We start from the raw sequence: 26,054 nt of genomic DNA, 5'->3' as shown, positions 1-26,054 counted from the left end.
TGGCAACCCATTCCAGTGTTCTTGCCTGGAGAATCCCAGGGATGGGAAGCCTGGTGGGCTGCCGTCTATGGGGTCGCACAGTGTCGGGCACGACTGAAGTGACTTAGCAGTAGCATCACTTTTCCCTCATACATGCTTTTTATACAATAAAAGTGACAAAGGTCAAAATCCAGTGACTATTATTCAGTAGGCCAAGGAAAAATTTTCAACTTGTGTTTTTTAAATAATTTCAGCCTCACTATTCCCAGTAAAATAGTTTATACATGAAGCCAAATTATGTGCTCTGCTTTTATTCCATGACTTGATAAAATATTTTTGAAATTATAGTCTGTTACTAACAAAAGAATAAGTATTCTAATTTGGGGTTAAAAGAGAGAGGAAAGCTACCAATTTCAATACTACATGGATTGTTATGATTTTTTAATAAATATCTGGTCTAATTGCTAATATTTGATTAACATAAGTATATTAGAACATAGATGCAAAGAACATACGACTAAAAGTGAGAGAGACAAGTCTAGAAACATGGCTCCACTCCATTTTGAGTGAGTGAATGAGTGAAAGTCTTAGTCATGTCCGACTCTTTGTGACCCCATGGACTATATAGTCCATGGAATTCTCCAGGCCAGAATACTGGAGTGGGTAGCCTTTACCCTTCTCCAAGGGATCTTCTCAACCCAGGGATTGAACCCAAGTCCCCTGCATTGCAGGCAGATTCTTTACCAGCTGAGCCACAAGGGAAGCCCTAGAACCCTGGAATGGGTAGCCTATCCCTTCTCCAGGGGATCTTCTCTACCCAGGAATCATACCCAGGTCTCCTGTATTGCAGGTGGATTCTTTACCAACTGAGCTATCAGGGAAGCCTCCACTACATATTAGGAGTCTGACTTTGGATGAGTCTTTGAACCAGTCAGTTCATTTTCCTCATCTATAAAAATGGGAATAACAATACCTATTCTCAGACAGATTGAGAGGATTGAATAAGATACTGAATGTATAAGACTTAGAATGCACAGAACATATTGATAAAAATGCAATGCAATCACAATTAACATTATGATTAGTAACTAAGTTTACTTAACTGTTTAAGATGATCTCCAAATAAGGCCAGTTAGATCTGCTTTTCCTATGTGTGATACAAATAGAATATAAATTACTTATATTCAACTTTACTTAACTTATACAACTTCAGGAATTTCCTTTAACGTTTCTTGTGGTACAGATCAGTTGTCAATGAATTATCTCAGTTTTCTTTTCTTTGAAAATATCTTTCTTCACCTTTATTCCGAAAGGATAATTTTGTTGGATATAGAAGTGTGGGGTGACAGGTTTTACCATCAGTATTTTAATGACACGTCCCACTGTTTTTTTGGGTTCCATAGTTTCTGCTAAATCAGGCAACATACAAATAGTGTTTCCTTTGTAAGTAAAAGTCAATATAGTCTTTTCTGCTCTTAAGTTTTTTCTTTCTGTTTTCACAAGTTTGACTATAATGTGCCTTCAAGAGGTTGTTCTTGTAATTATTCCTGAATGGATTTGCAGAGGCTCTTAAATATCAGTGTTTATGTTTTTACCAAATTTGCCAAGTTCCCAGCCCTTATTTTTTATTATTATTTTTTTCAGTCTTCTGTTAAAGCCTTTATTGAGTTTTATTTTCAGACACAGAATTTTTATTATTTCTCATTTTCTCATTTACTGGGAATATATTTTCCTTTATGCTCTTTAGCATAATTATAATCATTGTTTTAAACCCTAGGTCAAATTTCAATATGCAGATATTTAAGAATTGGTTTCCTTATTGTTTTTTTCTTAAAAAGAATTCACATTTTCCTTACCTATCCACCAACTTTGGATACTATATTGGACCTACTGCCATATGTTTTGCAGTCTTTGGATTCTGTTATAGTCTTCCTAAGGGTGGTGATATATTTTTTTCAAATGGGCCATTAACTTGCTGGAACTCAACCAAAAAAATCTGTCTCCTGAGTAAAAGATCAAATGAAAGTTTAGTTGTTTTATATTGAGTTAGAGTATACCTTGGGCATTCATGACTTACAGCTCAGCTAGATACCTGAACAAGGTTGAAATACCAACTATGGGACTTCTGCTCTTTTTCTCTTCCTTCTTGGATTTCTCCCTCAGTATCCAGAGGGTGGTTGTCCAAAAATCTGTTCTCTGTCTTTTCAGATAATAAGAACTGTAAATTTTCTAATAGCTTTTCCTTTGGCTAAAAGTTAAAGAAAATGGGTAAGAATGTTATTCCTGTCATCGGAGTGTCCAGTTCCACTTATACTCTGCCTGCTTTTGATAATCCCTCAGGGCCTTTCAATCACTGTCTTTTGCATTTTGACCATTATTTATAGTTGCTTTCTATGGGAAGATTAAGTCAATTAACTGCTTAATTGAATGACACTTGAAATGGAATTCCTGCAGCATGATTTTTGAAGCTACCTAAATCCTTCCATAGAAACAGAACAACTAGAATGGCAAAATTAAGTAACAACAGACAATATTTACAAAACACTTGGTGATAAATCATCTACATGAATGTAAAATAAGAGCAGATGGGGACAAAACATCAGTATCAGTAAGTACAATATGGTATTAATAGCTCTGTGGAAGGAAGAAAATAAAAGCCAACAGTGAACCCCAAAGTGTCCAACAGGCATTTATCAGAAAAGGAGGCAGGTCAATCTGAAAAAGCAGCTGTAAATGAGAGAAGTCTAAACACTTAATGTAGTGAGAATACATGATACATAACAAGGTGAGAAGGCTGAAGCAGTCTTGGGGATAGGAATACTTAAAAACTAAAGAGAGACAAAAACCTAAACTCTTTTCCCGCACAGAGACACATACAAAAAATAAACTACTGAGACTAGAATGTAAATTAAGCAAGCTGGCAAGAATGAGAGCAGAATAGAGAAAAGGCCCAGATGAAAGCTGTAAGGACAGAAAGGGAAGTAAACCTCACCAAGTGTTTTGATCTTTTGCAAAAACAACCAAATCAGGATTGGAAAAGACTCTGATGCTGGGAGGGATTGGGGGCAGGAGGAGAAGGGGATGACAGAGGATGAGATGGCTGGATGGCATCACTGACTCGATGGACGTGAGTCTGAGTGAACTCCGGGAGTTGGTGATGGACAGGGAGGCCTGGCGTGCTGCGATTCATGGGGTCACAAAGAGTCGGACATGACTGAGCGACTGAACTGAACTGAACTGAAGTTCACGAAAATAGGATAACTATCCTGACCACTTGTTCCCAAAAGTTAAAGTAAACTAAACTTATGTAAAAATGTACAGTGTAAAAGGAATCCTATACAACATTGTAAGAAATAAGAAAATAATATTCTCATGGATAATAAAAGAATGCCCAAAAAAGTTCACACAAAACATAAAAATTGTAACCAAATATTTAAAAATAGGCAAAATGAAAATAAATAGAAAATGTGGGAAAAAAATGAGAATTAGAAACAGAGTGCAATAGAAAAATAATCTGTAAAAAAATGAAATGAAATTAAAAATCATTTCACAAAGGAACAAAGTTATACCATATGAAGAAACAGAAGAGTGAATAAACAACAGCCATCTTAAGAGGAATAGAATGTGATGAGGAACAAATTTTAAAACCAAAGAAATCACATGCGGTACTTTGGCTATGGTGCTAAGTAGAGGTGAGTGAATCCACTTTGTGAGGAAAAATATATTTAGCTGAACAAACTTCTCAAAAATAAGTATTTAACAGAATTTAAATAGACTAAAGACATAAAACACATCAAAAAGTATTTTTAAAAAATTGCTTGGATTTTGGTTAAAATAGCAGTAATTTCTGGCCGTTCTGTCTTCAAATAATACCACTCCCCCATGTCACCCCATACCCTGCCCCACATACATACACACATTCCCTCACATTTCATTGTTGAGATCTATAGCTTTGCCAGAGGATATAGACTGCTGCAAAATCAGCTGCTTTACTGTCAGAAAGATAGTCAATTTCCACTAGGTGATTAAAATTTCTAGCTTTGTCAGCCAAACCTGGCATTTCGAGAACACAACAAATGCCCACAGAAAATAAATGGGAAAACTTACAGTTGGGGTGAGTGGCAAACCAGCCAGAAATTTAAGAGATAACCCAGGAGAATATGGAAGAACCAGTTAAGTCCTACACACATCCCTGGCTGACTAGGAAACTCTGAACATATACAAGAGGACTCAAAGGAAAACAGTGGAAATTAAAAGGCAAAGAGATCTGAGGAGAAGATGAGCATTGAATGTACTCTTCAACTCATACACATATCCATCACAGCCTATGAACCTGAAAAATTTTTATACAACCTCTGCTTACATCACTGACTACCTCATAAGCCATGTAGTCACAGGACAAAGCAAAAGAAGCCACACTTTAAAAATCAAAATAAAAGAACTGACCATGTATCAGCAATCACAAACAACAGGAGAAAGATGTCTAGAAATAAGTGTAGTTACATTTCGAAAATAAATCATAACCACCTCCCCTGCAAAAAGCCAAACAACAAAAAGAAGTTCAGAAAAAAATCAATTTGAAGTTAGTAGCACATATCATCCAAACTGTTTAGATTTCAACCAAAAATCAGGAGAAATTCAAAGAAACAGAAATGTGTTATCCATATACTCTTCACTAGAAACTCTAATGATTTTAAACTCTGTACTTAGCAAACAAAGACTTCAAGGAAGCCAAGTGTGTGTGTGGAACATTCTATAGGTGAATGATTCTTTTATTTTTGTGTTACTTGTAAATAAGTTGTGTGATTTTAAATATTTGGAGATTTCCCAAATTTTTGTTATTGATTTCTAATTTAATTCTCATTTATTTAGAGATTTTTTTAAATAATATTTCATCTCTTGTAAGTTAATATTTAACATGGCTTATTTCATGCTCTGGCATAAGGTGATGAAAGTTTCCATAAATTATTGTGATTATTCAATAATTATCTAAATTTACTAAAAATGATGAAGCTGCACACAAAGTGGGTGAACTTTACAATAAATAAATTACTTTCCACTCTAATTGTTTAAAAAGCTACAAAAGGAATAGCAAATTTCAAGAGAAAGTCACCGATACACAATGTAAGGAAAAAAGATGCAATATATGTACAACAGGTATCCTCAAAGAAGAAAATTGAAGCCATGGAAGAGAACTACTGAAATTTGCAACTCAAGGACTGCTCCTGAAACATACGTATATATACATGTGTATATATATATGTCACATACTGACATGCCTACCAAGGAGAATTCACTCAGAAAAACTGACACCAAAACACATTTTGCAGATCCAAATATGTATCATTGTTTGAAATAAGGCCAACAAAAAAAACAATCTATTAACTGATCAAATTAAGGGCAAAGGAGAGGAAACACAAATATTAAAAATGACTGGAAAATAATTGAAGAATTTTTTAAGATAAAGAATATATTTGCACATCCCTTCAAATATACTTTAAAACCAAAATGAAACAAATTTTTTAAAAAGACATACACTGCTTACCTAGTTGACTCAGTGGAGACAGAAAGTCTGAACAGGCCAATCATCATTGAGGAAACAGAGAAAGTCATTTAAGACCTTGTTTCTCCTCTTCCAATACACACAATAAAGCACCAGGATCAGTATTTCCACCAGGTACACTACCATACATTTATATACCATGTAATCTACATGTTACTTAAGCTATTCCAAAGAATAGAAATGGACGGAAACGTCCAACTTTTTTTTTTCCTATTAAATATAACTATATAATTTGGGTAGACTACATTTCAACTGGGGCTTCCCAGGTGGCTCAGTGGTAAAGAACCCACTTGCCAGTGCAGGAGGCACAAGAGAGGTAGGTTTGATTCCTGAATTGAGACGATCCCCTGGAGGAAGAAATGGCAACCCACTTTTTTGCCTGGGAAACCACATGGAGCCAGTCCATGTGGTCACACATTGTCCGACACAACTGAGCACACAGTATCAATTAAAAAACAAATTCTGTCTTTAACAACTTCACGGAGGTGTAATTTTCATACCATAAAACCCACCTTCCCTGGTTGGTGAACTAAGATACCCCATGCCACAGAGCAAATAAGCCCCGCATGCCACCACAAGTACTGAGCCTGCAGGCTCCAAAGCTGGTGTGCCACATCTATAGAGTTCCTGCCCCACCACAGCAAAGAAAAGATCTAGCATGACATAGCAAAGATCCCACTCGCCACAACTTAGACCTGATGAGGCCAAAGAAGTTAAAAAAAAAAAAAAAAAAACCTTCGTTTTAAATGTAAAAGTTAATGATTTTTAGTGAATTGCCAAGTTGTGCTTTCATCACCACAATCTGCTTTTAACATTTCCATCACTCCAGTAAGATCCCCTCACCCATTTGCAGCTAATCTTCATTCTCACCTCTAGCCCTAGGCAACCACTAATTTACTTTCCGACTCTAGAGAGTTGACTTTATTAGACATTTCATATAAATTAATTCATACAATAAGTTGCCTTTCATGTCTGGCTTCTTTTATTTAGCATACAGTTTTTCAGGTTCACCCATGTTGCAGCATATATCAGTACTTCTTTCCTTTCTTTCAAATTAATTTTGAAAAGGAAATTATAATAGTGACTTCAATATACGACACAAAAAATAACCAAAAATTAAAACACAGGTCTACTTCACTTCTAAATATCAAAGTAAAATTCTCTACTAAAATATCTGCAAACAGAATCCCACCATCTTACTAACAGAGTTAAGACAAGCACCCTTATGATTATCTTCATGGACACAGGAAAACATTTGAAAAAATTTAACACCAACAAAACTGGAATTGATGGATATTTTCTTAACATGATAAAACATACATGGTTTAACTCAGAAGTCAGCCCCTAAATGTGGAAATAATAGAGGTTTTCAAAGTAAAGCCAGGAACAGATAAAGATTACCACTATATTCACTAGCATTGTTTTCAAAGATACCAGCCAAAGCACTCAGAATCTTACAGATTGAAACTGGTATGACGTGATCATTTTTTTCAGATGACATGACCAAATATATGCAAAACCTGAAAAGAATCAATAGCAAAAACACTGAAAACAGTACAAAAATTCAATACATTTCAAGTGCATTGTATCCTATTGCTCCTGTAACAAATTACCAAAATATAACAGCTTTAAAACAACAACAATATATTAACTTACAGTTCTGGGTCTCACTAGGTGTTGGCAAGATGACATACTTTCTGAAGGTTCTAGGGAAAAATCCGTATCCTGGCCTTTCCCAGCTTCTAGAAGCCATTCTTACTCTTTTCTTGTGGCCCCTTCCATCTGCAAAGCTAGAAACAGCAACTCAAATCTTTCCCAGATCACACTGCACTAACAATTTTCTCTCCTGCCTTCCACGCCCGCTCTTACCTGATGCTGGTAATTACATTGGCCACACCTGTTTAACTAGGATAATCTCGCTAAATTAAGGTCAGTTGGTTAGCAACACCTACTTCTATCTGCAACCTTAATTTCTCTTTTCATTTAATCTAACATACTCACGGATTCCAAGGATTATAAGGTAGACACTTTTTTGTGCGTGTGTGAGAGGCACACAACTTACTTATCCCTTTTATAATCTTTAGGAGGTTATAAAATGAACATACAGAAGTCAAATGTATTTGTGTATAAAAGCTGAAAAATTAAGAAGAAAGGGAGGAGGAGGAGGAGGAGTATAAAGATAAGATAGGGAGGAGGATGAGTATAAAGATAAGATAGATAAGATAAAGATAAGAGTATAAAGATAAGGATGTGGGGAGAGGGGGTATGGAAGGAAAGGCTCCATTTATCATGTGTGTGTGTTTAGTCATGTCTGACTCTGCAACACTAGGGACTGTAGCCCACCAGACTTCTCTGTCCATAGGATGTTCCAGGCAAAAATACTGGAGTGGGTTGCCATTTCCTCTTCCAGGGGATCTTCCTGACCCAGGGATCAGTCCCTCATCTTTGTGCCTTTTGCATTGGCAGGTGGATTTTTTACCACTGAGCCACCTGGGAAGCCCGTTTATCACAGCAAAGAGAAAAATTTCAGAAACATAGATTTAACAAGAAATATACAAAACATTTATCAGCAAAAGAAAGTGAAAGTCACTCAGTCATGTCGGACTCTTTGTGACCCCATGGACTATACAGTCCATGGAATTCTCCAGGCCAGAATATTGGAGTGGGTAGTCTTTTCCCTTCTCCAGGGGATCTTCCCAACCCAGGGATTGAACCCAAGTCTCCCGCGCTGCAGGCAGATTTTTTACCAGCTGAACCACAAGGGAGGCGCAAGAATACTGGAGTGGGTAGCCTATCCCTCGCCAGCGGATCTTCCTGACCCAGGAATTGAACCAGAGTCTCCTGCATTGCAGCTGGAATCTTTACCAACTAAGCTATGAGGGAAGCCCATCAGCAAAAGAAAATACTCATAAAAAGCTCAAAAGTAGACTTAGAATAAATGGGAAAATATATCATGGATTCAAATAGTAATATTCAATGTAAAGGTAGCATCTCTTCTTAAGTTAATTTATATATTTAGAGAGAGAACTCAAACCTGAAATGGAAGCCTTAGTCTTTCATTATCTAATCTCTAAACTGACATATCATCACTTTTGCCATATGCTATTGTATAGTAGTAAGCCACTAAATCCATCCTTTATCAAGGGTGGGAGAATTAAGCTTCACCTTTTACAAGAGCCAAGGACAGTATAAAAGAATTTGATTTAATTTTAAAGCTACCACATAAATGCAATAAATAGAAAATCCAGATTTAAAAACTGCATGTGTGAATTTAATATATATACTATATAAATATATATAATCTAAAACAATTTTATTTCTCAAATTGGCATAAAGGACATGAAATTTTAATAAGTAGTATTAGGGTAATTAGCTGTGAAAAGAAGAGGAGTGAAAGGCAAAGGAGAAAAGGAAAGATATACCCATTTGAATGCAGAGTTCTAAAGAATAACAAGGAGAGGTGAGAAAGCCTTCCTCAGCAATCAATGCAAACAAATAGAGGAAAACAATAGAACGGAAAAGAATAGAGATCTCTTCAAGAAAATTAGAGATATCAAGGGAACATTTCATGCAAAGATGAGCTCAATGAAGGACAGAAATGGTATGGACCTAACAGAAGCAGAAGATATTAAGACGAAGTGGCAAGAATACACAGAAGAACTGTATAAAAAAGATCGTCACGATCCAGATAATCATGAAGGTATGATCACTCACACTCACCTAGAGCTGGACATCCTGGAATGTGAGGTCAAGTGGGCCTTAGGACGCATCACTATGAACAAAGCTAGTGGAGGTGATGGAATTCCAGTTGAACTATTTCAAATCCTAAAAGATGATGCTGTGAAAGTGCTGCACTCAATATGCCAGCAAATGTGGAAAACTCAGCAGTGGCCACAGGACTGGAAAAGGTCAGTTTTCATTCCAATCCCAAAGAAAGGCAATGCCAAAGAATGCTCAAACTACTGCACAATTGTACTCATCTCACACGCTAGTAAAGTAATGCTCAAAATTCTCCAAGCCAGGCTTCAGCAATATGTGAACCGTGAACTTCCAGATGTTCAAGCTGGTTTTAGAAAAGGCAGAGGAACCAGAGATCAAATTGGCAACATCTGCTGGATCATGGAAAAGGCAAGAGAGTTCCAGAAAAACATCTATTTCTGCTTTATTGACTATGTCAAAACCTTTGACTGTGTGGATCACAATAAACTGTGGAAAACTCTGAAAGAGGAATACCAGACCACCTGACCTGCCTTTTGAGAAACCTGTATGCAGGTCAGGAAGCAACAGTTAGAACTGGACATGGAACAACAGACTGGTTCCAAATAGGAAAAGGAGTACGTCAAGGCTGTATATTGTCTCCCTGCTTATTTAACTTATATGCAGAGTACATCATGAAAAATGCTGGACTGGAAGAAGCACAAGCTGTAATCGAGATTGCCGGGAGAAATATCAATAACCTCAGATATGTAGATGACACCACCCTTATGGCAGAAAGTGAAGAAGAACTAAAGAGCCTCTTGATGAAAGCGAAAGAGGAGAGTGAAAAAGTTGGCTTAAAGCTCAACATTCAGAAAACTAAGATCATGGCATCTGGTCCCATCACTTCATGGCAAATAGATGGGGAAACAGTGGAAACAATGGCTGACTTTATTTTTCTGGGCTTCAAAATCACTGCAGATGGTGATTGTAGCCATGAAATTAATAGACGCTTACTCCCTGGAAGGAAAGTTATGACCAGCCTAGATAGCATATTGAAAAGCAGAGACATTACTTTGGCAACAAAGTTCCATCTAGTCAAGGCTATGGTTTTTCCAGTAGTCATGTATGGATGTGCGAGTTGGGCTATAAAGAAAGCTGAATGCTGAACAATTGATGCTTTTGAACTGTGGTGTTGGAGAAGACTCTTGAGAGTCCCTTAGACTGCAGGGAGATCCAACCAGTCCATCCTAAAGGTGATCAGTTCTTGGTGTTCATTGGAGGGACTGATGTTGAAGCTGGAACGCCAATACTTTGGCCACCTGATGTGGAGAGCTGACTCATTTGAAAAGACCCTGATGTTGGGAAAGATTGAGGGTAGGAGGCGAAGTGGATGACAGAGGATGAGATGGTTGGATGGCATCAGTGACTCAATGGACATGGGTTTCGGTGGACTCCGGGAGTTGGTGATGGACAGGGAGGCCTGGCGTGTTGCAATTCATGGGGTCACAAAGAGTCGGACACGACTGAGTGACTGAACTGAACTAGGGTAATTGAATAGTCATGTAGAAAAAAATTGTAATAAGTACATTTCTCCCATCACAAGGATGATTTCTAAATGTATCAGAAATTTAAATATAAAAGTAAATACTCAAAAGAAAACTGGTTCACTAAAAGAACACATAGGTAAATTATTTTCTAATGTGAGAACAGGAATCATCTTACTAAATATACTCCAAAATACAGAAAAAAAGATTTTATATAGAGACCCATACATAATATAGTTTACCTGTTACATATATACAAGTATACATACATGTGCATATTATAAACTTTCACATGGCAAAAGGTATCACAAGCTAAATAAAGAAAAATGAAAAATGGAGAAACTAGGGAAAATATTTGTAATATATATCCTGGTCAGAGGGTTAATATTTTTAAAATACATTTAGCTTTTACAGAGAGAGAAGAACTCTATATAAAATGTGCTAGTGAATGAATAGGTTCTAAGAAAAGCAATATAATACCACTTAATTGTATTAAAAGAAACTTAACCTCATACAATTTAAAAGAAATGTAAATTAAAACTACAATGGGACCCCAATCCTTTTAGCTATTATACTGGCATGAATCTAAAAGTTAGCATTCATTTATATTGGTGAGGTTATGATGAGAAATATGCATTTGAATACATTATCAGTGTGTCTTTGGTAGCTGTCAATCCTTCTTCTAGGAGTCTATCCCATACCTAGACACACTGACAAAAATATGAAAATATATATGCACAAGGTTACTAATAATATTTAAAGAAAACAACTCCAATGTTTCTTAATAGGAAACTGAATTATCTATTTTAACTCCACACAATAATTATGCTCTATAATCTATTAAGAAGAGATATATTGAACATCAGCAATTAAACAAGGTGGTGGTACAATACACAATTTTTTTATCTAAGTAAATGAACTTACAAATATGCATTTGAGCATAAAAAAATGGATAAATCATTAAATTTGGTCACCTAAAGTAGGAGGAAGAGAGTAGAGTAAAAGGGATATGTTAAAAGATTATCTTCATTGAATGTACTTGTTTTGTTAACTTTGTAACTCTCTAAATATGTTACATTAGTATAAAATTTAATTGAAAAAACAATTTTTAAAAATTGAAAAGGAAATAAAAAAATGAACCTAAATGCATATTGAGTTGCTGGCATAACCACACTAACAGTAACTGTAAGTGATTTTAAAACACAGCAATTTGATTGTACATCCCTAGTAGGATATACAGAACTGTAACCAGTTCTTACTGTTTTCAGTAATGATATTATTGGTCACAGCATTTCTATAGTCATTCTGAGATTGTTGTGTGCATATTCTAAGATAATATTTTAATTCTATTATTCCTAATCTCATTGAGAACCAAGCTCTTCAAGATATGAGAAAGTAGGTATAGATAAAAGATCAAAGAAACTTTAAATTCCTGAAGTTCTGAATTTGAATTGAAAAATCAATGTGAAGTCATGATATAGTTTACCTTAAAAATAAGAAGCAGCAGTACATTGAATCAGAGGCCATTAAACTAAGGAATGTGAATTAAAGTAGAGATGGGCAAATCACTGAGGCTAGTGGCTTGGAGACAGGAATCAATAAACTTTATATTTAGACAGGACATTTGGCTTTGGTTATTACCCAATGCACTTGATAGAAAGTAAATAGACTGGAAACCTTCTCAATAATAGAGAGAATTATATTATTTAAGAAACTCTAAGACTGAACAGACTGTAATTCCTAGTCTAAAGTAATTCTTAGGCCACCAGACTTGCTCCATTAGCAAGTTTCTTGCTAAGGCCATGTAACCTCCAAGAAAGATTTACTCCCCGATACCCAACTTATCGTGAGGTAAGGTGAGGTACCTTACCTCACCTTAGGTATTCCTCACCCAAGGAATTCAATGAACAAGTCTCTTAAAAGCAGACATAAAGGCTGTGAGATTAGATAAGGGACTCATTAATTTGCTAGATTATAGAGTCTTTATTAAACATCCAAAGGGACATGGGGACCCTTTTAATTAAAATTAGTAAACACTAAATAGTAAATCTCCAACTCAATGTCTATGACTTAATATAATGGTGATTTAATCACTAAGTCATGTCCGACTCTTGCGACCCCATGGACTATAGCCTGCCAGGCTCCTCTGTCCATGAGATACTTACTCCAGGCAAGAATACTGGAGTGGGTTGCTATTTCCTTCTCCAGGGGATCCTCCTGACCCAGGAATTGAACCCATGTCTCCTGCATTGCAGGCAGATTCTTTACCAACTGAGTTACAAGGGAAGCCCCATTGCTTGATATAATAGCAATATAGAATAAATTACTATTCCTTATAGGATAAACAATTACTTGCCCATGAAGGGAAGCATATAGTGAAGATCAGAAAGCCCAATATTAGGAAATCAAACATTAAAGCAATCATCAACCATACCTTAGAATTGATATGGTTCCATCTGGATTGCTGGTTCAGGAACACACAGGAAAACCTAAAGTGCAATATGAACAATTATGTAGAAAACAGGCTGTATACAGAGATATTTTTAGTATTTGAAAAAATTAAGGCACATATTTCAGGAACCAAAAACAGAGCCCACATTCCCACATACTGGTAAATTCTTTTTCACTTTAGTCAGTATTTAGCTTCAAGACAAATTATACTTGAAAACAATGTTTATTCAAATAGTTGAATGTTTATGCTTTAATTTTTTTGTCTCTGGAATTACCTTCAGGATTCCAGGTAACTTATTTTTATGTGTTTAAAATGCAAACCAAGATACACATTAATATTGCTAATGAAATTTGGGAATCATATTTCTGTAGTTAAAGCTCCACAAAGCCAAAATCTTCAGTTCAAAACTACCTCCCATCAAAATCTAGATTATGTCTGTTGACATGAATCAATTACCCTGTAACTCTCTTGATTACATAAAACATTGTTTACCTAAATGTTTTGCTGTCCCAGAACATTTCTGATAAACAGTGTTATACGATCTGATATGCACAAGTGTGCCTTAAGTTACATGCATTGTGAATCTGAATCATCTCCTGTACACCTGTCACCTTGCTATTACTTGACCGTGGTATTGCGGTCAACATTCATTGGAAATGCAAACGGTTGCAGTGTAAAAGACTTGATTGTGCAGCTAGGCTTTTATTTGTTATTCTTTCACCTGTGACTGTAGGAAAGGTTTTATTTGGAGTCATACATTCTACACATTGGAATCAATCTGAACCTGGGATCCTCAAGAAGCTCTATATTCGATCAACTGTATGAAAAGACCTGTTCTGTATTTTTTGTCCTCTTAGCCATGAAGGAGGTGAACGTGTGTGCATGTGTGTGCGGTAATTATGCTGTCGTCGTCATTACTCCTATAGGACAGTTGGTCAGTAAAAAAGTTATATAACTGAATTGTCACTAGGAAAAAAATTTTTAAGATATTCACCCCTCAAAAAATATGTAAGAATTATAATTAATGGAAGAACAGAATCTGAGTAACCCATATGCCAAATCTTCACTTCAAAGGGATATTATAGTCAATACAATGCTTGCAAGATATTGCTATTTCATTATTTACGGCACTAGAGATTTTTAAAAAGGGATTCATAATAGTCTGGGGAGATTTAACCAGATGCTTCTTCAACAACTGAGAACAGAATATATAAATGTACACTCCTTCCTACAAATATTATTTTTTAAAGAGTCTTCCCCGTCTCTGTATGTTTCTTTCACTAAGGGAGCTATCATGACAATGAGATGTATTTCTTAACAAGAGAAATAAAATAGACATTAGAAACCTAGGTCATAAAGGAGTCTTGTTTATCAACATTAATGAATTAAAATATATTAGGAAAATAAAAAAAGCTTCTAATATAAAAATTTAAAGTTTTTTAAAGAAACATGCATACTAATTCATATATCCATCAATTCAGAAAACATTTAGTGATTATGTAGCAGGTATTTACTTTTCTCAGAGTTCCATTAGGAGACATATAAAATATATATATAATTTTATATTTATATGCATGTGCATGTTAAGTTGCTTCAGTCATGTCCGAATATTTGTGACCGTATCAGACTGGAGCCTGTCAGGCTTCTCTGTCCATGAGATTCTCCAGGCAAGAATACTGGATTGGGTTGCCATGCCCTCCTCTAGGGGATCTTCCTGACTCAGGGATTGAATTTGCATCTTCTGCTGCATTGCAGGTGAATTCTTTACTGCTGAGCCACCAGGGAAGTCCTATATACATATACATATACATATACATATATATATATATATATATATATATATATAATTTATTTCAAAGAATTAGTTTATGTGATTGTGGGGGCCTGACTAGGCAAATCCAATGTGTCTATAGGGTTAGCTGCCAGAAAGGGCATGCTGAAGACTCTCGGATAGGAGCTGACTCTCCAGTCTACAGGGGAAATTTCTTTAGGTTTGTTATTAAGATCCTTCAACTGACTGGATCAGGTTCACTCATATTATCCAGGATAGTCTTAATGTAAAATCAACTGACTGCAGATGTTAATCATATCTACAAAACACCTTCATGGCAACAAGCAGATTAGTATTTGATTTATCTGGATACTTGCAGTCTAGCCAAGCTGACACATAAAACTGACCATATCAATACTGGATATATAAAAATGAATAAACATGGTCTGTGATCTCAGGGTTTACTAAAAGGAATATATATTTCCTTTCAACATTTATGCGAGATATAGAACATACTTTAGATTAATACAGGAACTTCTAAAATTTGCATAAATTTTATGCTACAATGAAACATAAAAGAGATATGATGTGAAAAATCCAGCCTATTCATGGCATGGGAACCAGCAGAGATCAGAGCAAAAAGCACTAACCAAGGACTTACTACTCAGTCTTCCCCCCCAAATGTGATTAGCTTCTTGTATAATCTTGAGAATGTACTTAACCTCTCTTACCCTCAATTTACCTATTAATACAAAAACAAGTTAACCATCAAGAGTCTCCAATAGCTAACTCAAATGCCTTCTGTGGACGGGTGGAAAACATAAGCAAGTGACACAGATTGGATATATGAATTGAAAAGTGAAAGTGTTCATCACTCAGTTGTGTCCAACTCTTTGTTAGCCCATGGACTGTAGCTGCCAGGCTCCTCTGTCCATGCCTCTAGGCAAGAATACTGGAGTGAGCAGCCATTCTTTTCTCCAGGGGATCTTCCCCACCCAGGGATGGAATCCTAAACTGCAGGTGGATTCTATACCATCTGAGCCACCAGGGAAATAGAGTGTATTTAAACAAATTTTCTAGCAAATCACATTAAAGAATCAAGTCACGAGTCTATTATACCTGTATCTTCTGTTCTCTCAAGTTCTCTAACTTTATTTTATAAAATATAGATTTTTAAAAATCATGCTGACATTTAGAAACATGGTTAAATACCTACATCCACACCAAACCTTTTATAACAATTGGCAGGTAGGATTGGAAAGAGGAGTCTCTGTTTTGTTTCAGCATAAATATTATTTTTGTAATTAAAAAAAGTACTTTTTAATTTTATAATTAAAATGTAAAAGTGAGAGGAAAAAAGTTTACCTCATTGAGTAATCTTTCTAAAAACTGAAGTCTTTGAAGACAGACTTTAAACATGATAGTTTGTTATAGTTATTAAATATTACACATCATGATGAACATATGTGTTAATGACCTAACACCTTTTCAGGAAAATTAAATCAAGATATTTCTAACAAAGGAAATCTTAGTTGCACTTCTTAAGTGCCCAAATGGGGTGGAATTGACATTCACATGTGTGGAGAGGCTCACAGTGAGGCCTCTTCTGACCTGCGTATGTGAGAAAAGCCATCTGAAATAAGAGACCCATTGATTTTTAACCACAGATATCTGGGAGTCCTTAAGCAGCTACAAATCTCACCTCTGATCCTTATTGAAATTAAATTTTTGTGTTCTGCTCTCACACAACTCTTTTCCCAAAACTAATTTGCATAATTTGGTATACTTTGAAATGATTGACATGGATTGTTAATTGGGATAGATACTACACCCTCATACTAGTTAAGTCTCGAAGGCAAAGGTTAAAATCCAGTAACTGGCAGTGTGAGTTGAATTATTACTAGTTTAATAATCTGTAAACTATGTAAGAAAATGTAATTGTTCTATATTACAAGGGTAGCAGTCCTTCCACTACACAGTTTATTCAAATGTATAATCTAAATAATTGAGTACCTCTGCATACAATACAGCATTTCCTCATATGCAAACACCACTTAATAGACAGTTAAATCCAAATGGATGGATAAAATATACCAGAACATAATTGGTTTGCTTTTGATTATTTCATTGATACCAATTTACTTAAAGAGCAAGTCTGGACAAGGTCAGATTTATTGTCACAGAATATCCAGTTAGAGAGGAGTCAAGGGCTTCAGCAATCCTCCAACCTGCACACTTGAAAGTCGGATAGAAATGAAATTTTGACCAAATGTCTGGCTTTGTCTTCCCATAGCACTGACTACTACAAACATTTGATAAAAGTATAGTCTATCTTCTTGCTAGATATCAACCTACTGTAAATTCTTCTGAAGAGGTGGAAAACATCAGTTTAAAAAGCGAAGTGAAATAATCATTAACGATTCTTCTTAAAAAGTAAAAAGCAGCTATATTTCAAAGTCATAGTTAAATTACAATATTTCATGTAATCTTGAATGTTTTCCTTAACTGTCCTAAATAAAATCTGAAATTTGAGTAAGCATAGAGGTGAATAAAATATGCATACACATACAGAGGTAGGGAAGCAAATGGCATCATCTCCATTTTATAAATAAGGAAATTATATTTAAGGTGATTGATTAGTTCAAAGCTGCAGAATTAACAGTGAAGCCTGAATTTTTTTTTAACTTAATTAACTGAAGTATAGTTGATTTACCATGTTGTGTTAGTTTTAGGTGTACAGCAAAGTGATTCAGTTATACCTACACAGGTGTGCACGCGCGCGCGCACACACACACACACACACACACACACACACACACATGGGTTTCCTATATAGCATGCAGATTTTTTACCATCTGAGCCACCAAGAAGCCATACACACACACACACACATGTTCTTTTTCAGAATCTTTTCCATTATAGGTTATTACAAGATACTCACTACAGTTCCCCGTGTTATACAAAAGGTCCTTGCTGTTTATCTACTTTATATATAGTGGTATGTATCTGTTAAGGAAAAGCCTGGATTTGGATCTATTCTGTCTCACTGTGAAGTCTGTGCTGTTTCAAAAGCAATGCTTCCAGCACTTAATCCACAGGTTTGTTAAAAGTATCTTGAAGTATCTCTACAAGTAGCATCTTACAGATGAAGCTTTCAATTATTATTCATTTTATTTTTGGTTAAGTAACTAGCTCAGGAGGTTAAATATAACTATTTGTTAATGGCTTATATCTGTCCTTAAGAATATGTTCTACTCTCTGTTGTAAAATCCTCTATATCTGATTGTGCTTAATTCCATCTTGTAGCCAGTTAGCACAAAGTTGAAAAATTGAAGGATTTAAAAGTCACTAAATGGTTCCTTGGATTTATGTTTTTAGCGGTTGTTGCATTTAAGCAATAACAAAAGTATATGGAGATAAAACATAATAATTAAAATAACTTTTAAAGTAATTCAAAGATCTCTTCTTTCCTCCCTCTCAACATGAATTTTTCTAACATTACATAATACAAACACAAATCTTCATATAAATGTTTATATCAAGCAAGGACTACTGTCCACTCCAAAGATAGAATCACTAAAGATCCATGAACTGCAAACCATGCTGATTGCAAAATGTGTGTTAACAGCATCTATCTATTCCTAATAACTGTTCATTTCATTGAAAAAGCTGTAAAAGGAAATTCTTCACTTCTATGTATTCTAAAGTGTTTTTTACTTAGTCTTTTAAAAATCATACTACTTATCTTTGCAAACTTTCTTTTAAAATAAGTATGTCTTTATTATATAAACAAATATGTATATAATGTGCTTATATTTATCTATTGAGAAAAGTAATATATGTTGACTGTGTGAAATTTTAAACATGAAAAAATGTAAAAAAGAAAACAATACCTCATATATCAGAATTTATCATCCAATACCTAATTTTAGCTGCAAATTCCTTTATTTGTTTAGAAATGTTTAGTGAACATTTTCTCAGAATCGTAAAGATTATTCTACAGCATCATTTCAATGGAGATATATAGTATTTTTATTATTTGGCTCAAATATAACAAGTCTAGCCAATTTTTTACTTGAGATATACAGAATTTTAATTGTTATATTTGTATATAATTACATCCTTTGGATTATTTTCTACAAGTAAAACTTTGGATTCAAATTTGTAGTCGTATTTTTACAACCCTGCGTTCACATCATCAAATTATCCTCCAACAAGATTATATGAATTCACTCAAGTACATAAAAACTTAACTAAACTCTTGCCTACCTAGACTCTTCCATTTTTATTTTAGTGCTAATTTGCAACATGTCTTGTCTGTGGTGCCAAAGTATTTACTAACAAGGCATTTAAAGACACAGGCGTGCTGAGGAAAGATGTATTTACATACTTAATAGCCACACAATTCTAAAGACTCATTTCCTCCCTTTTGATATACAGAAAATAAAAATATTTCTAAGCCTACTTTTTGAATCAGCCTCTAACTGTATCACTGGGTTTACCAGAAAAACAAACTACAGGAAATTGTTTCTTTATGGTATTTCTATATCATGCAATGTTTTGGGCTTTACGTGTATATATTAGAGATTTGGGTGCTTGCTTGTGTATGTATGAGTCTGCAGAAATGTTTGTGGATGCAATGATAAGGTTAAGATCAAACAAATGGAAAATTTTCAGTTTTACTTTTTTTAACGACCAAATACAGTAAGTTACTTATATGTATACTATTTTATTGGTGCACTGATTACTGACAATTTTCCATCATGATAATTTTTATCTTTTCAAGGAGTTAGGTCTAACAACAACAAAACTGATTTTTTTTTTCCCCAGTGTTGTTCCTAAAGTTTCTTATGAGCAATTTGAAGGGCTTTTTTGGTGACAATGTTCAAGGGGGTTTATTACCATTAATCTTTTTTGAGGGTGTGTATAATTCATCTCACCAGCCATCAGAATTCCCAGAGGGTAAATTACTCTGGAGATCTCTGTGCCCTCACACTGTATCAAATTGACCTGCTTCTTGTTTGCCATTTTTGTGTACTACATTGCTTATTTAACAAGAAACAGAATGATTGTAATTCTGAGAAGGTCCTTTGATAGTAGTTTTGACACTCTGCCTGAATAATGACCCTCATTATGGTGCCTGTGACAGCCTCTGAAAGTCCTGATTTATGAATATATCACAGGTTCAGCATTAGAGCTCCCCCACTCACTTACTACTGATATAGACAGAGATATGGACAGAGTCCTTTGGAATAGACAGAGGCTGAGATAATTGCATGATTATGACCATTCAAATCATCTCTTCCCCTGATTTAACAAAGCTCTGCTATTTCATTTTGATTGTCTCTGAAGTTATTAGGAACCTTTGACAAAATGTTTATTAGAAGAATGTGTTTCAGAGTAACTGTGCTGGTGACAGAGGTGGAAGTTATTCCTACTTTTCTTTCCTCAGCCTCAGCTAAATTCCTATTGCAAATACTCATTAATGGTTGATGTGATAATAGACTGTTAGAAGCAAGATTAGCTAAGAGCAAAAAGTCTGTGTCCTTGATAAAACAAATTACAAGACACTCTGTAAACACTTTTTTTGTGCAGAATGTTGTTGATTTATTGTTTTCTCTATAGTGATTATTTAAATAAATGTAGCTCATTTAGTTCATTTGCCAAACTGTATAATTTTGTTCTTTATGAAAGGGTTATATGTAAAAGCCTCAAGGAATCACATCCCCATTAATCTTTTTACAAGTGCAATAAATAAATAAAGAGACATGGTTTAATTTTGCCACTTAGAAGATATTTAAATAGCAGTAGTGGTAAACTGATTTCTATTTCTACTGTTTGTAAAAGGCATGTAAATGCACTTTTTCTTGTTCTTAGTTTAAATAAATACAAGAAAAAACATAACAAATGTGTTTTATCAAGGCCATAAGAAACAAAGTTCTTTTCAATTATCTACAGTCCTATACACTGACCCTTTTAAAAAAGTAATGCTCACTTCATGCTTTTCCACTTATATTTTGAAAATATCTTCAGTGTCTATAATGTATTATAAGGAAATTTTCATTTATTTCAGAAAAAAACATGCAACATGGTACCATACAATATAAAAAATAAATTCATGATTGTTTTCCTACATATTCTTTACTCACCAGGAATAAAGTGATATAATCTTGTAGTTTCATTAAGAATAGAGGAAAGCTGAAGAGTCTTTCTAGGTATTCACAGCTGATTCCTTTGAGACTATCATCGTCAGATGACCCTTGAGATTAAAAATACATAGCTACTAAGGGCAGTGGTTGAAAGTTAATTTTAAATGAAGTCTGGTAATGACCTGGAGTAAATTTAATAAGAACCCTTCATTTCATAGCAAAAGCAGTCACTTAAAACATAATAAGATGATTCTGAAATTTTTAAACAAAGTGATCAGATTGAATTCCTTTTAGCAAGCTGAAAATCTTCAAAAGCTCTTTTACATCCACAAAGCCTTTATTCTTATTTCATTAACATATTTTTAGAAAGTCTATTTCTAAAGGGGAAAATGTTTGCCACCTCTGCAGTGGAGGTGTCTTTAATGAAATGGATCTTTGAAAAACTTCCATCACCTGTTTCATTGTGCAGATTTTGTAAAATTTCCAAAGATGATTTCTCCTTCTTTTGCTTTCCAGCTAAAATAGGCCTCACACAGAAGTACGAGGCGGTACAAAAGTATTTTAGAGCATAACAAAACCTTCTAGACCTTAATAACTATACATGACTGATCTGTCTTCTCTAGCAAGGTTAACCGTTTCTCCCAAGGAGTTAAGTGGCATATAAACTATTGTTCACACCATTTGTGTTAACAGGATAGGATGACCTCAGATAGTGTAGTGGCCATACATGGTACCTGCACAATGCATTCATCAACAAAAAGAAAAGGACCACAGGGGCAGATTTGAGTGTACGTGTATCAGGATTCTATAAGGATAAATGCCTAACCTCACTCCATAGCAAAAAGTAATTACAGAGCCATTGTTTCTATACTGTTCATATTTTTTATGGTTCTTTAGAAATATGTGATATTTAGTCATTGAGTTGACATCTGTACTGTATTATATTTTATACAAAGCACCCAGACTACAGTGGAGAGCAATCAAATAAATGTGAGATCATTTTGCTCTCACAGGAAGTCAACAACAGATATAAAATACAGATAAAGGAATAGTTTAAATTCAGTAGTTAACTTTTAGACTTAAATTATCTAATTAACAATAGACTGAAAAGGCAAATTTTAAAACTTTATTCTTTTAAAAATTACATGCTCCACTTAGAGTGTATCTTTCTTTCATACATACTCACAGAAGCTTCTATTTATATTTTTATAATGCATCAATTCTTTTTCCATGTATGCCTCCCTTCCTACTCTTAAATATTCTCACCTTATTCTATACATGCCTTTATGCAGGTGTTGAAAGTGAAAGTAAAAGTGAAAGTCACTCAGTCGTGTCTGACTCTTTGCGACACCTTGGCCTATACAGTCCATGGAATTCTCCAGGCCAGGATACTGGAGTGGGTAGCCGTTCCCTTCTCCAGGGGATCTTCCCAACCCAGGGATCGAACCCACACCTCCCACATTGCAGGTGGATTCTTTACCAGCTGAGCCACCAGGGAACTAAGAGAGAAATAGCAAAACATTTGTTCACACACACACACAGACACACACAGACACACACGTCATTAAGATTTTGAGACAAATGCTAGCGACCATTCCAGCAAACACCACTGAGTAGCACACATATGGAAAGACTCTGACCTGAAAGACAATATCAGGGCAAGTCAAGCACGCATATTTGCATGTTCAGGCAGGAGTGCCGCTTAGCTTCACAGTCACAAGTTGTTGCTAAGTATCAAAAGGTTATGAAATTTGGCTTCTTAATCAAATCTATATCTTCCCCTCAAAGGAATCAGGTACTATATATTCCGTCTTTTATTCCCCCCAGGTGAGGAAACAGTATCAGGAGTTGGTAACTATGTAAGAAAATGGAGAACAACTTTCTGACCTACAGCTGCCTTTCAGGGACCCTAGAAATTTTCAGTGTGTTCAACTTATAGTAACTACTCTATACTTTGGAGTTTACTGACAACAAGATATACAGTTTGCATTACATTAAACACTATTGATTGTTCTACTAAAACAGTATTCTGGTAAAAGCTGGATGTTCCAAAGTAAATGTATATCATTTAAGTGTTGTCTCACAAATTCTGTGGTAACTGGTATTCTTATCTGGATGAGAGTCAAATGACAGAATTGTGATATGTCCTGGTGGATTATTGTTTAAATAGTAATTTTTATTATGAAATGGGTAGAAAGTTTAGGTAAGGATGAGATAGGGAATCTCTGAAATGAGACAGAATATGTTCTCCAAGAAAGTTTAGGTAAATTATAGGGTTTACATCATTTGGAGACATTTTTACTTGTGTTTCTATTTCATGATACTTAAAAATGACTTGGGGATTTATATACATTTAATGGATTAGATAGATATGATGAAGATATGATGACCTCCACTAACAGCTTTCTGCAAAATAAGCCTTCACCAGTCTTTCTTATAGCAATTTACTCTTTTATTCAGTGCAGTATGACTCATTTTAATATTTTATTTAGCTGTTTTTATATGCAAGCACAGTGTTTAAGTGAGAAGATACACACACATCTGCTTTTGAAAAGGTAAAAGTCTGTTGTGTGTGTGTGTGTGTGTGTGTGTGTGTGTGTGTGTGTTCAGTCATGTCTGATTCTTTGTGTCTCCATGGATTGTAGCCTGACAGGTTCCTCTGCCCATGGAATTTTTCCAGACAAGAATACTGGAGCAGGTTGCCATTTCTTACGCCTGGGGATCTTCCCGACCCAGGGACTGAGCTCACAACTGTCAGGCAGATTCTTTACCACTGAGACACCTGGGAAGCCCTATACCATATGGTTGCTGCTGCTGCTGCTGCTAAGTCGCTTCAGTCGTGTCCGACTCTGTGCAACCCCATAGATGGCAGCCCACCAGGATCCCCCGTCCCTGGGATTCTCCAGGGAAGAACACTGGAGGGGGTTGCCATTTCCTTCTCCAGTGCATGAAAGTGAAAAGTGAAAGTGAAGTCACTCAGTCATGTCCGACTCCTAGCAACCCCATGGACTGCAGCGTACCAGGATCCTCCGCCCATGGGATTTTCCAGGCAAGAGTACTGGAGTGGGGTGCCATTGCCTTCTGGCATATGGCAGTTGTCCCTTAATCAATGGATTACATAGCAGATGATTAATAAGATTTGGTTGACTGAATGATTGCAGTGAATGACTAAAGCAAGGTGATCACATATTGGGGCCCATGAATTAATGACCACATTCATTCTTGAGCAAGGCCTTTTGTTATGTCCTGGACTCTCTTTTCTTTAGCTTCAGGGCCATGCTGTTTAACAATTGGTCTTGTCAAACTGGTCTAAAGAAAGGATACACACTTAGAGCTATGAGATAAGGTCTGAGGATTGCATGTATATATTGCATGGTAACTGTAGTTGATAACAGTAAGAAAAAAAAAGAGAGATAACTATATGAGTTGATGGACATGTTAACTAGGAGGAGGAGTCCTTTCATAAGGTATACATAGATCATCGTGATGTACACTTCAAAAATCATAGAACTTTACCCATCATACCTCCATTAAGCTAGGAAAAAAGAACATTTTCAAGTGGCTATTTTAATGTAAAACAACTAATATGATAAAAAAAAAGAAATAGGGGTTTACCATGTAAATAGAGATAAAAAGAATGTGCTGAAGTCACTACTAAGGTCTTAGGGAGGAACCTGGAGAGTTGGTCTGTCTTAGAGACCAGGAAGGGAAAAGGTTAGAGAGAAGCTGTAGTAAACGTCACAGAAACAAGGAGTTGGCTTCAGGTGACTGAGTAACTGTTTAGAAACCACCGTGATAGCCAAGCTCAGTGACAGTTCTCCTTTCTTAACCCAGGAGGCTATAAGGCCAGGGAGATATACTACTTTCCAAGGGACACAGCTGTGAAGACTGTGGTGATTTCTAGGGGGAACTATGTTTTTTTTTTTTTTTTTTTTTTTTTTTTTTTTTAAATTTTATTTTATTTTTAAACTTTACATAACTGTATTAGATTTGCCAAATATCAAAATGAATCCGCCACAGGTTTACATGTGTTCCCCATCCTGAACCCTCCTCCCTCCTCCCTCCCCATTCCATCCCTCTGGGGAACTATGTTTTTGATAATGAAGAAACTGAAAGATGTAAAGAATATTTTGATGATATGAAAGAAAAATTTCAGCGCTAAAATATGGTTTAGTGGACACAGAAGAAAGTTTATGGAGGAGTTGCAGTGAGGTGCACATAGGCCCCTGAGTTAAATTGAAGTTGGATAAGGGTGGGGATCTGAAGCCTGATACCTGACTTGAGATGTGGCAGAAAAAGTCTTAGGATATAGGACATAGGAGAAAGGAGTCGGCAGGCAGTCCTATAGATCTTCTATTTAAAGAGAAAAATCAGAAATTCTATAATTGATGAAATGCATAAAGCTAAGTGACTGGTTCAAATTGATAGTTTGGTTGCTAAAACTTTACAGAGCTGAGTATTATTCCTTCATTACAGAGCCCAGGTTTTTCTGAAGTGCGGAGTGAATGAAGGGGATGTATGGAGAATGAAATAAAGAAAAATAGTTTAACTGAATCTTAAAAAGATGTTTCAAATATGAAATTAATAGCCAAAGGTCATATGAATTTGATTAAATATTCCATCTAGATTTTAGCTAAAAAGAAATTTCAAATATAAATAAAGTTTGTGGGGTTTTTTTTCCCTCTATAATCACTACACCTTATGATTTGAGACCCTAGCTAAATTTTTCTCATGACTTTTGTATCAATTCAGGAAAATGAAAACCTGTCTCCTTGTAACAACGTCTCCTCTTGCAACGCCATTGATGGAGCACACTGGTGACTCATCATTTCACATTCTCAGCTTTCATTTATGTTAATAGAAAATTAACCTTCCTTCCCTGGAAGAAGGTTTGGTT

The 26,054-nt window shown here is 35.4% G+C and overlaps 1 protein-coding gene and 1 long non-coding RNA gene across 22 annotated transcripts in view; both read right to left on the bottom strand.

The window, feature by feature from the left end:
* The window catches only part of LOC129659174 (uncharacterized), a 480,433-nt gene extending 471,611 nt beyond the window's left edge, over window positions 1-8,822 (bottom strand). For 3 of the 21 annotated variants that reach the window (XR_008717843.1, XM_055590323.1, XM_055590324.1), the window contains exon 1: window positions 7,199-8,811. Coding sequence is in view for 2 of the 21 variants with exons in the window: in XM_055590319.1 (XP_055446294.1) it covers window positions 7,199-7,295 (97 nt within the window). In the remaining 19 variants the exon portion in view is untranslated. Of the gene's footprint in view, window positions 1-7,198 lie in introns of all 21 variants that reach the window. The other 18 variants (XR_008717832.1, XR_008717833.1, XR_008717839.1 and 15 more) reach the window with 16 other exon arrangements.
* A 1,961-nt stretch (window positions 8,823-10,783) lies between these two features.
* Window positions 10,784-22,934, bottom strand: LOC129659178 (uncharacterized). The gene is made up of 4 exons (XR_008717846.1): window positions 22,798-22,934; window positions 21,158-21,267; window positions 13,220-13,274; window positions 10,784-11,495 (listed from the first exon to the last, which is right to left on the bottom strand). It is a non-coding gene; the product is annotated as an uncharacterized LOC129659178 (long non-coding RNA).
* Window positions 22,935-26,054: the final 3,120 nt, after the last annotated feature.

The sequence above is a fragment of the Bubalus kerabau genome, chromosome 8 (genome assembly GCF_029407905.1).
Source record: "Bubalus kerabau isolate K-KA32 ecotype Philippines breed swamp buffalo chromosome 8, PCC_UOA_SB_1v2, whole genome shotgun sequence".
NCBI lineage: Eukaryota > Metazoa > Chordata > Mammalia > Artiodactyla > Bovidae > Bubalus > Bubalus kerabau.
This window is presented reverse-complemented; position numbering and strand designations above follow the sequence as displayed.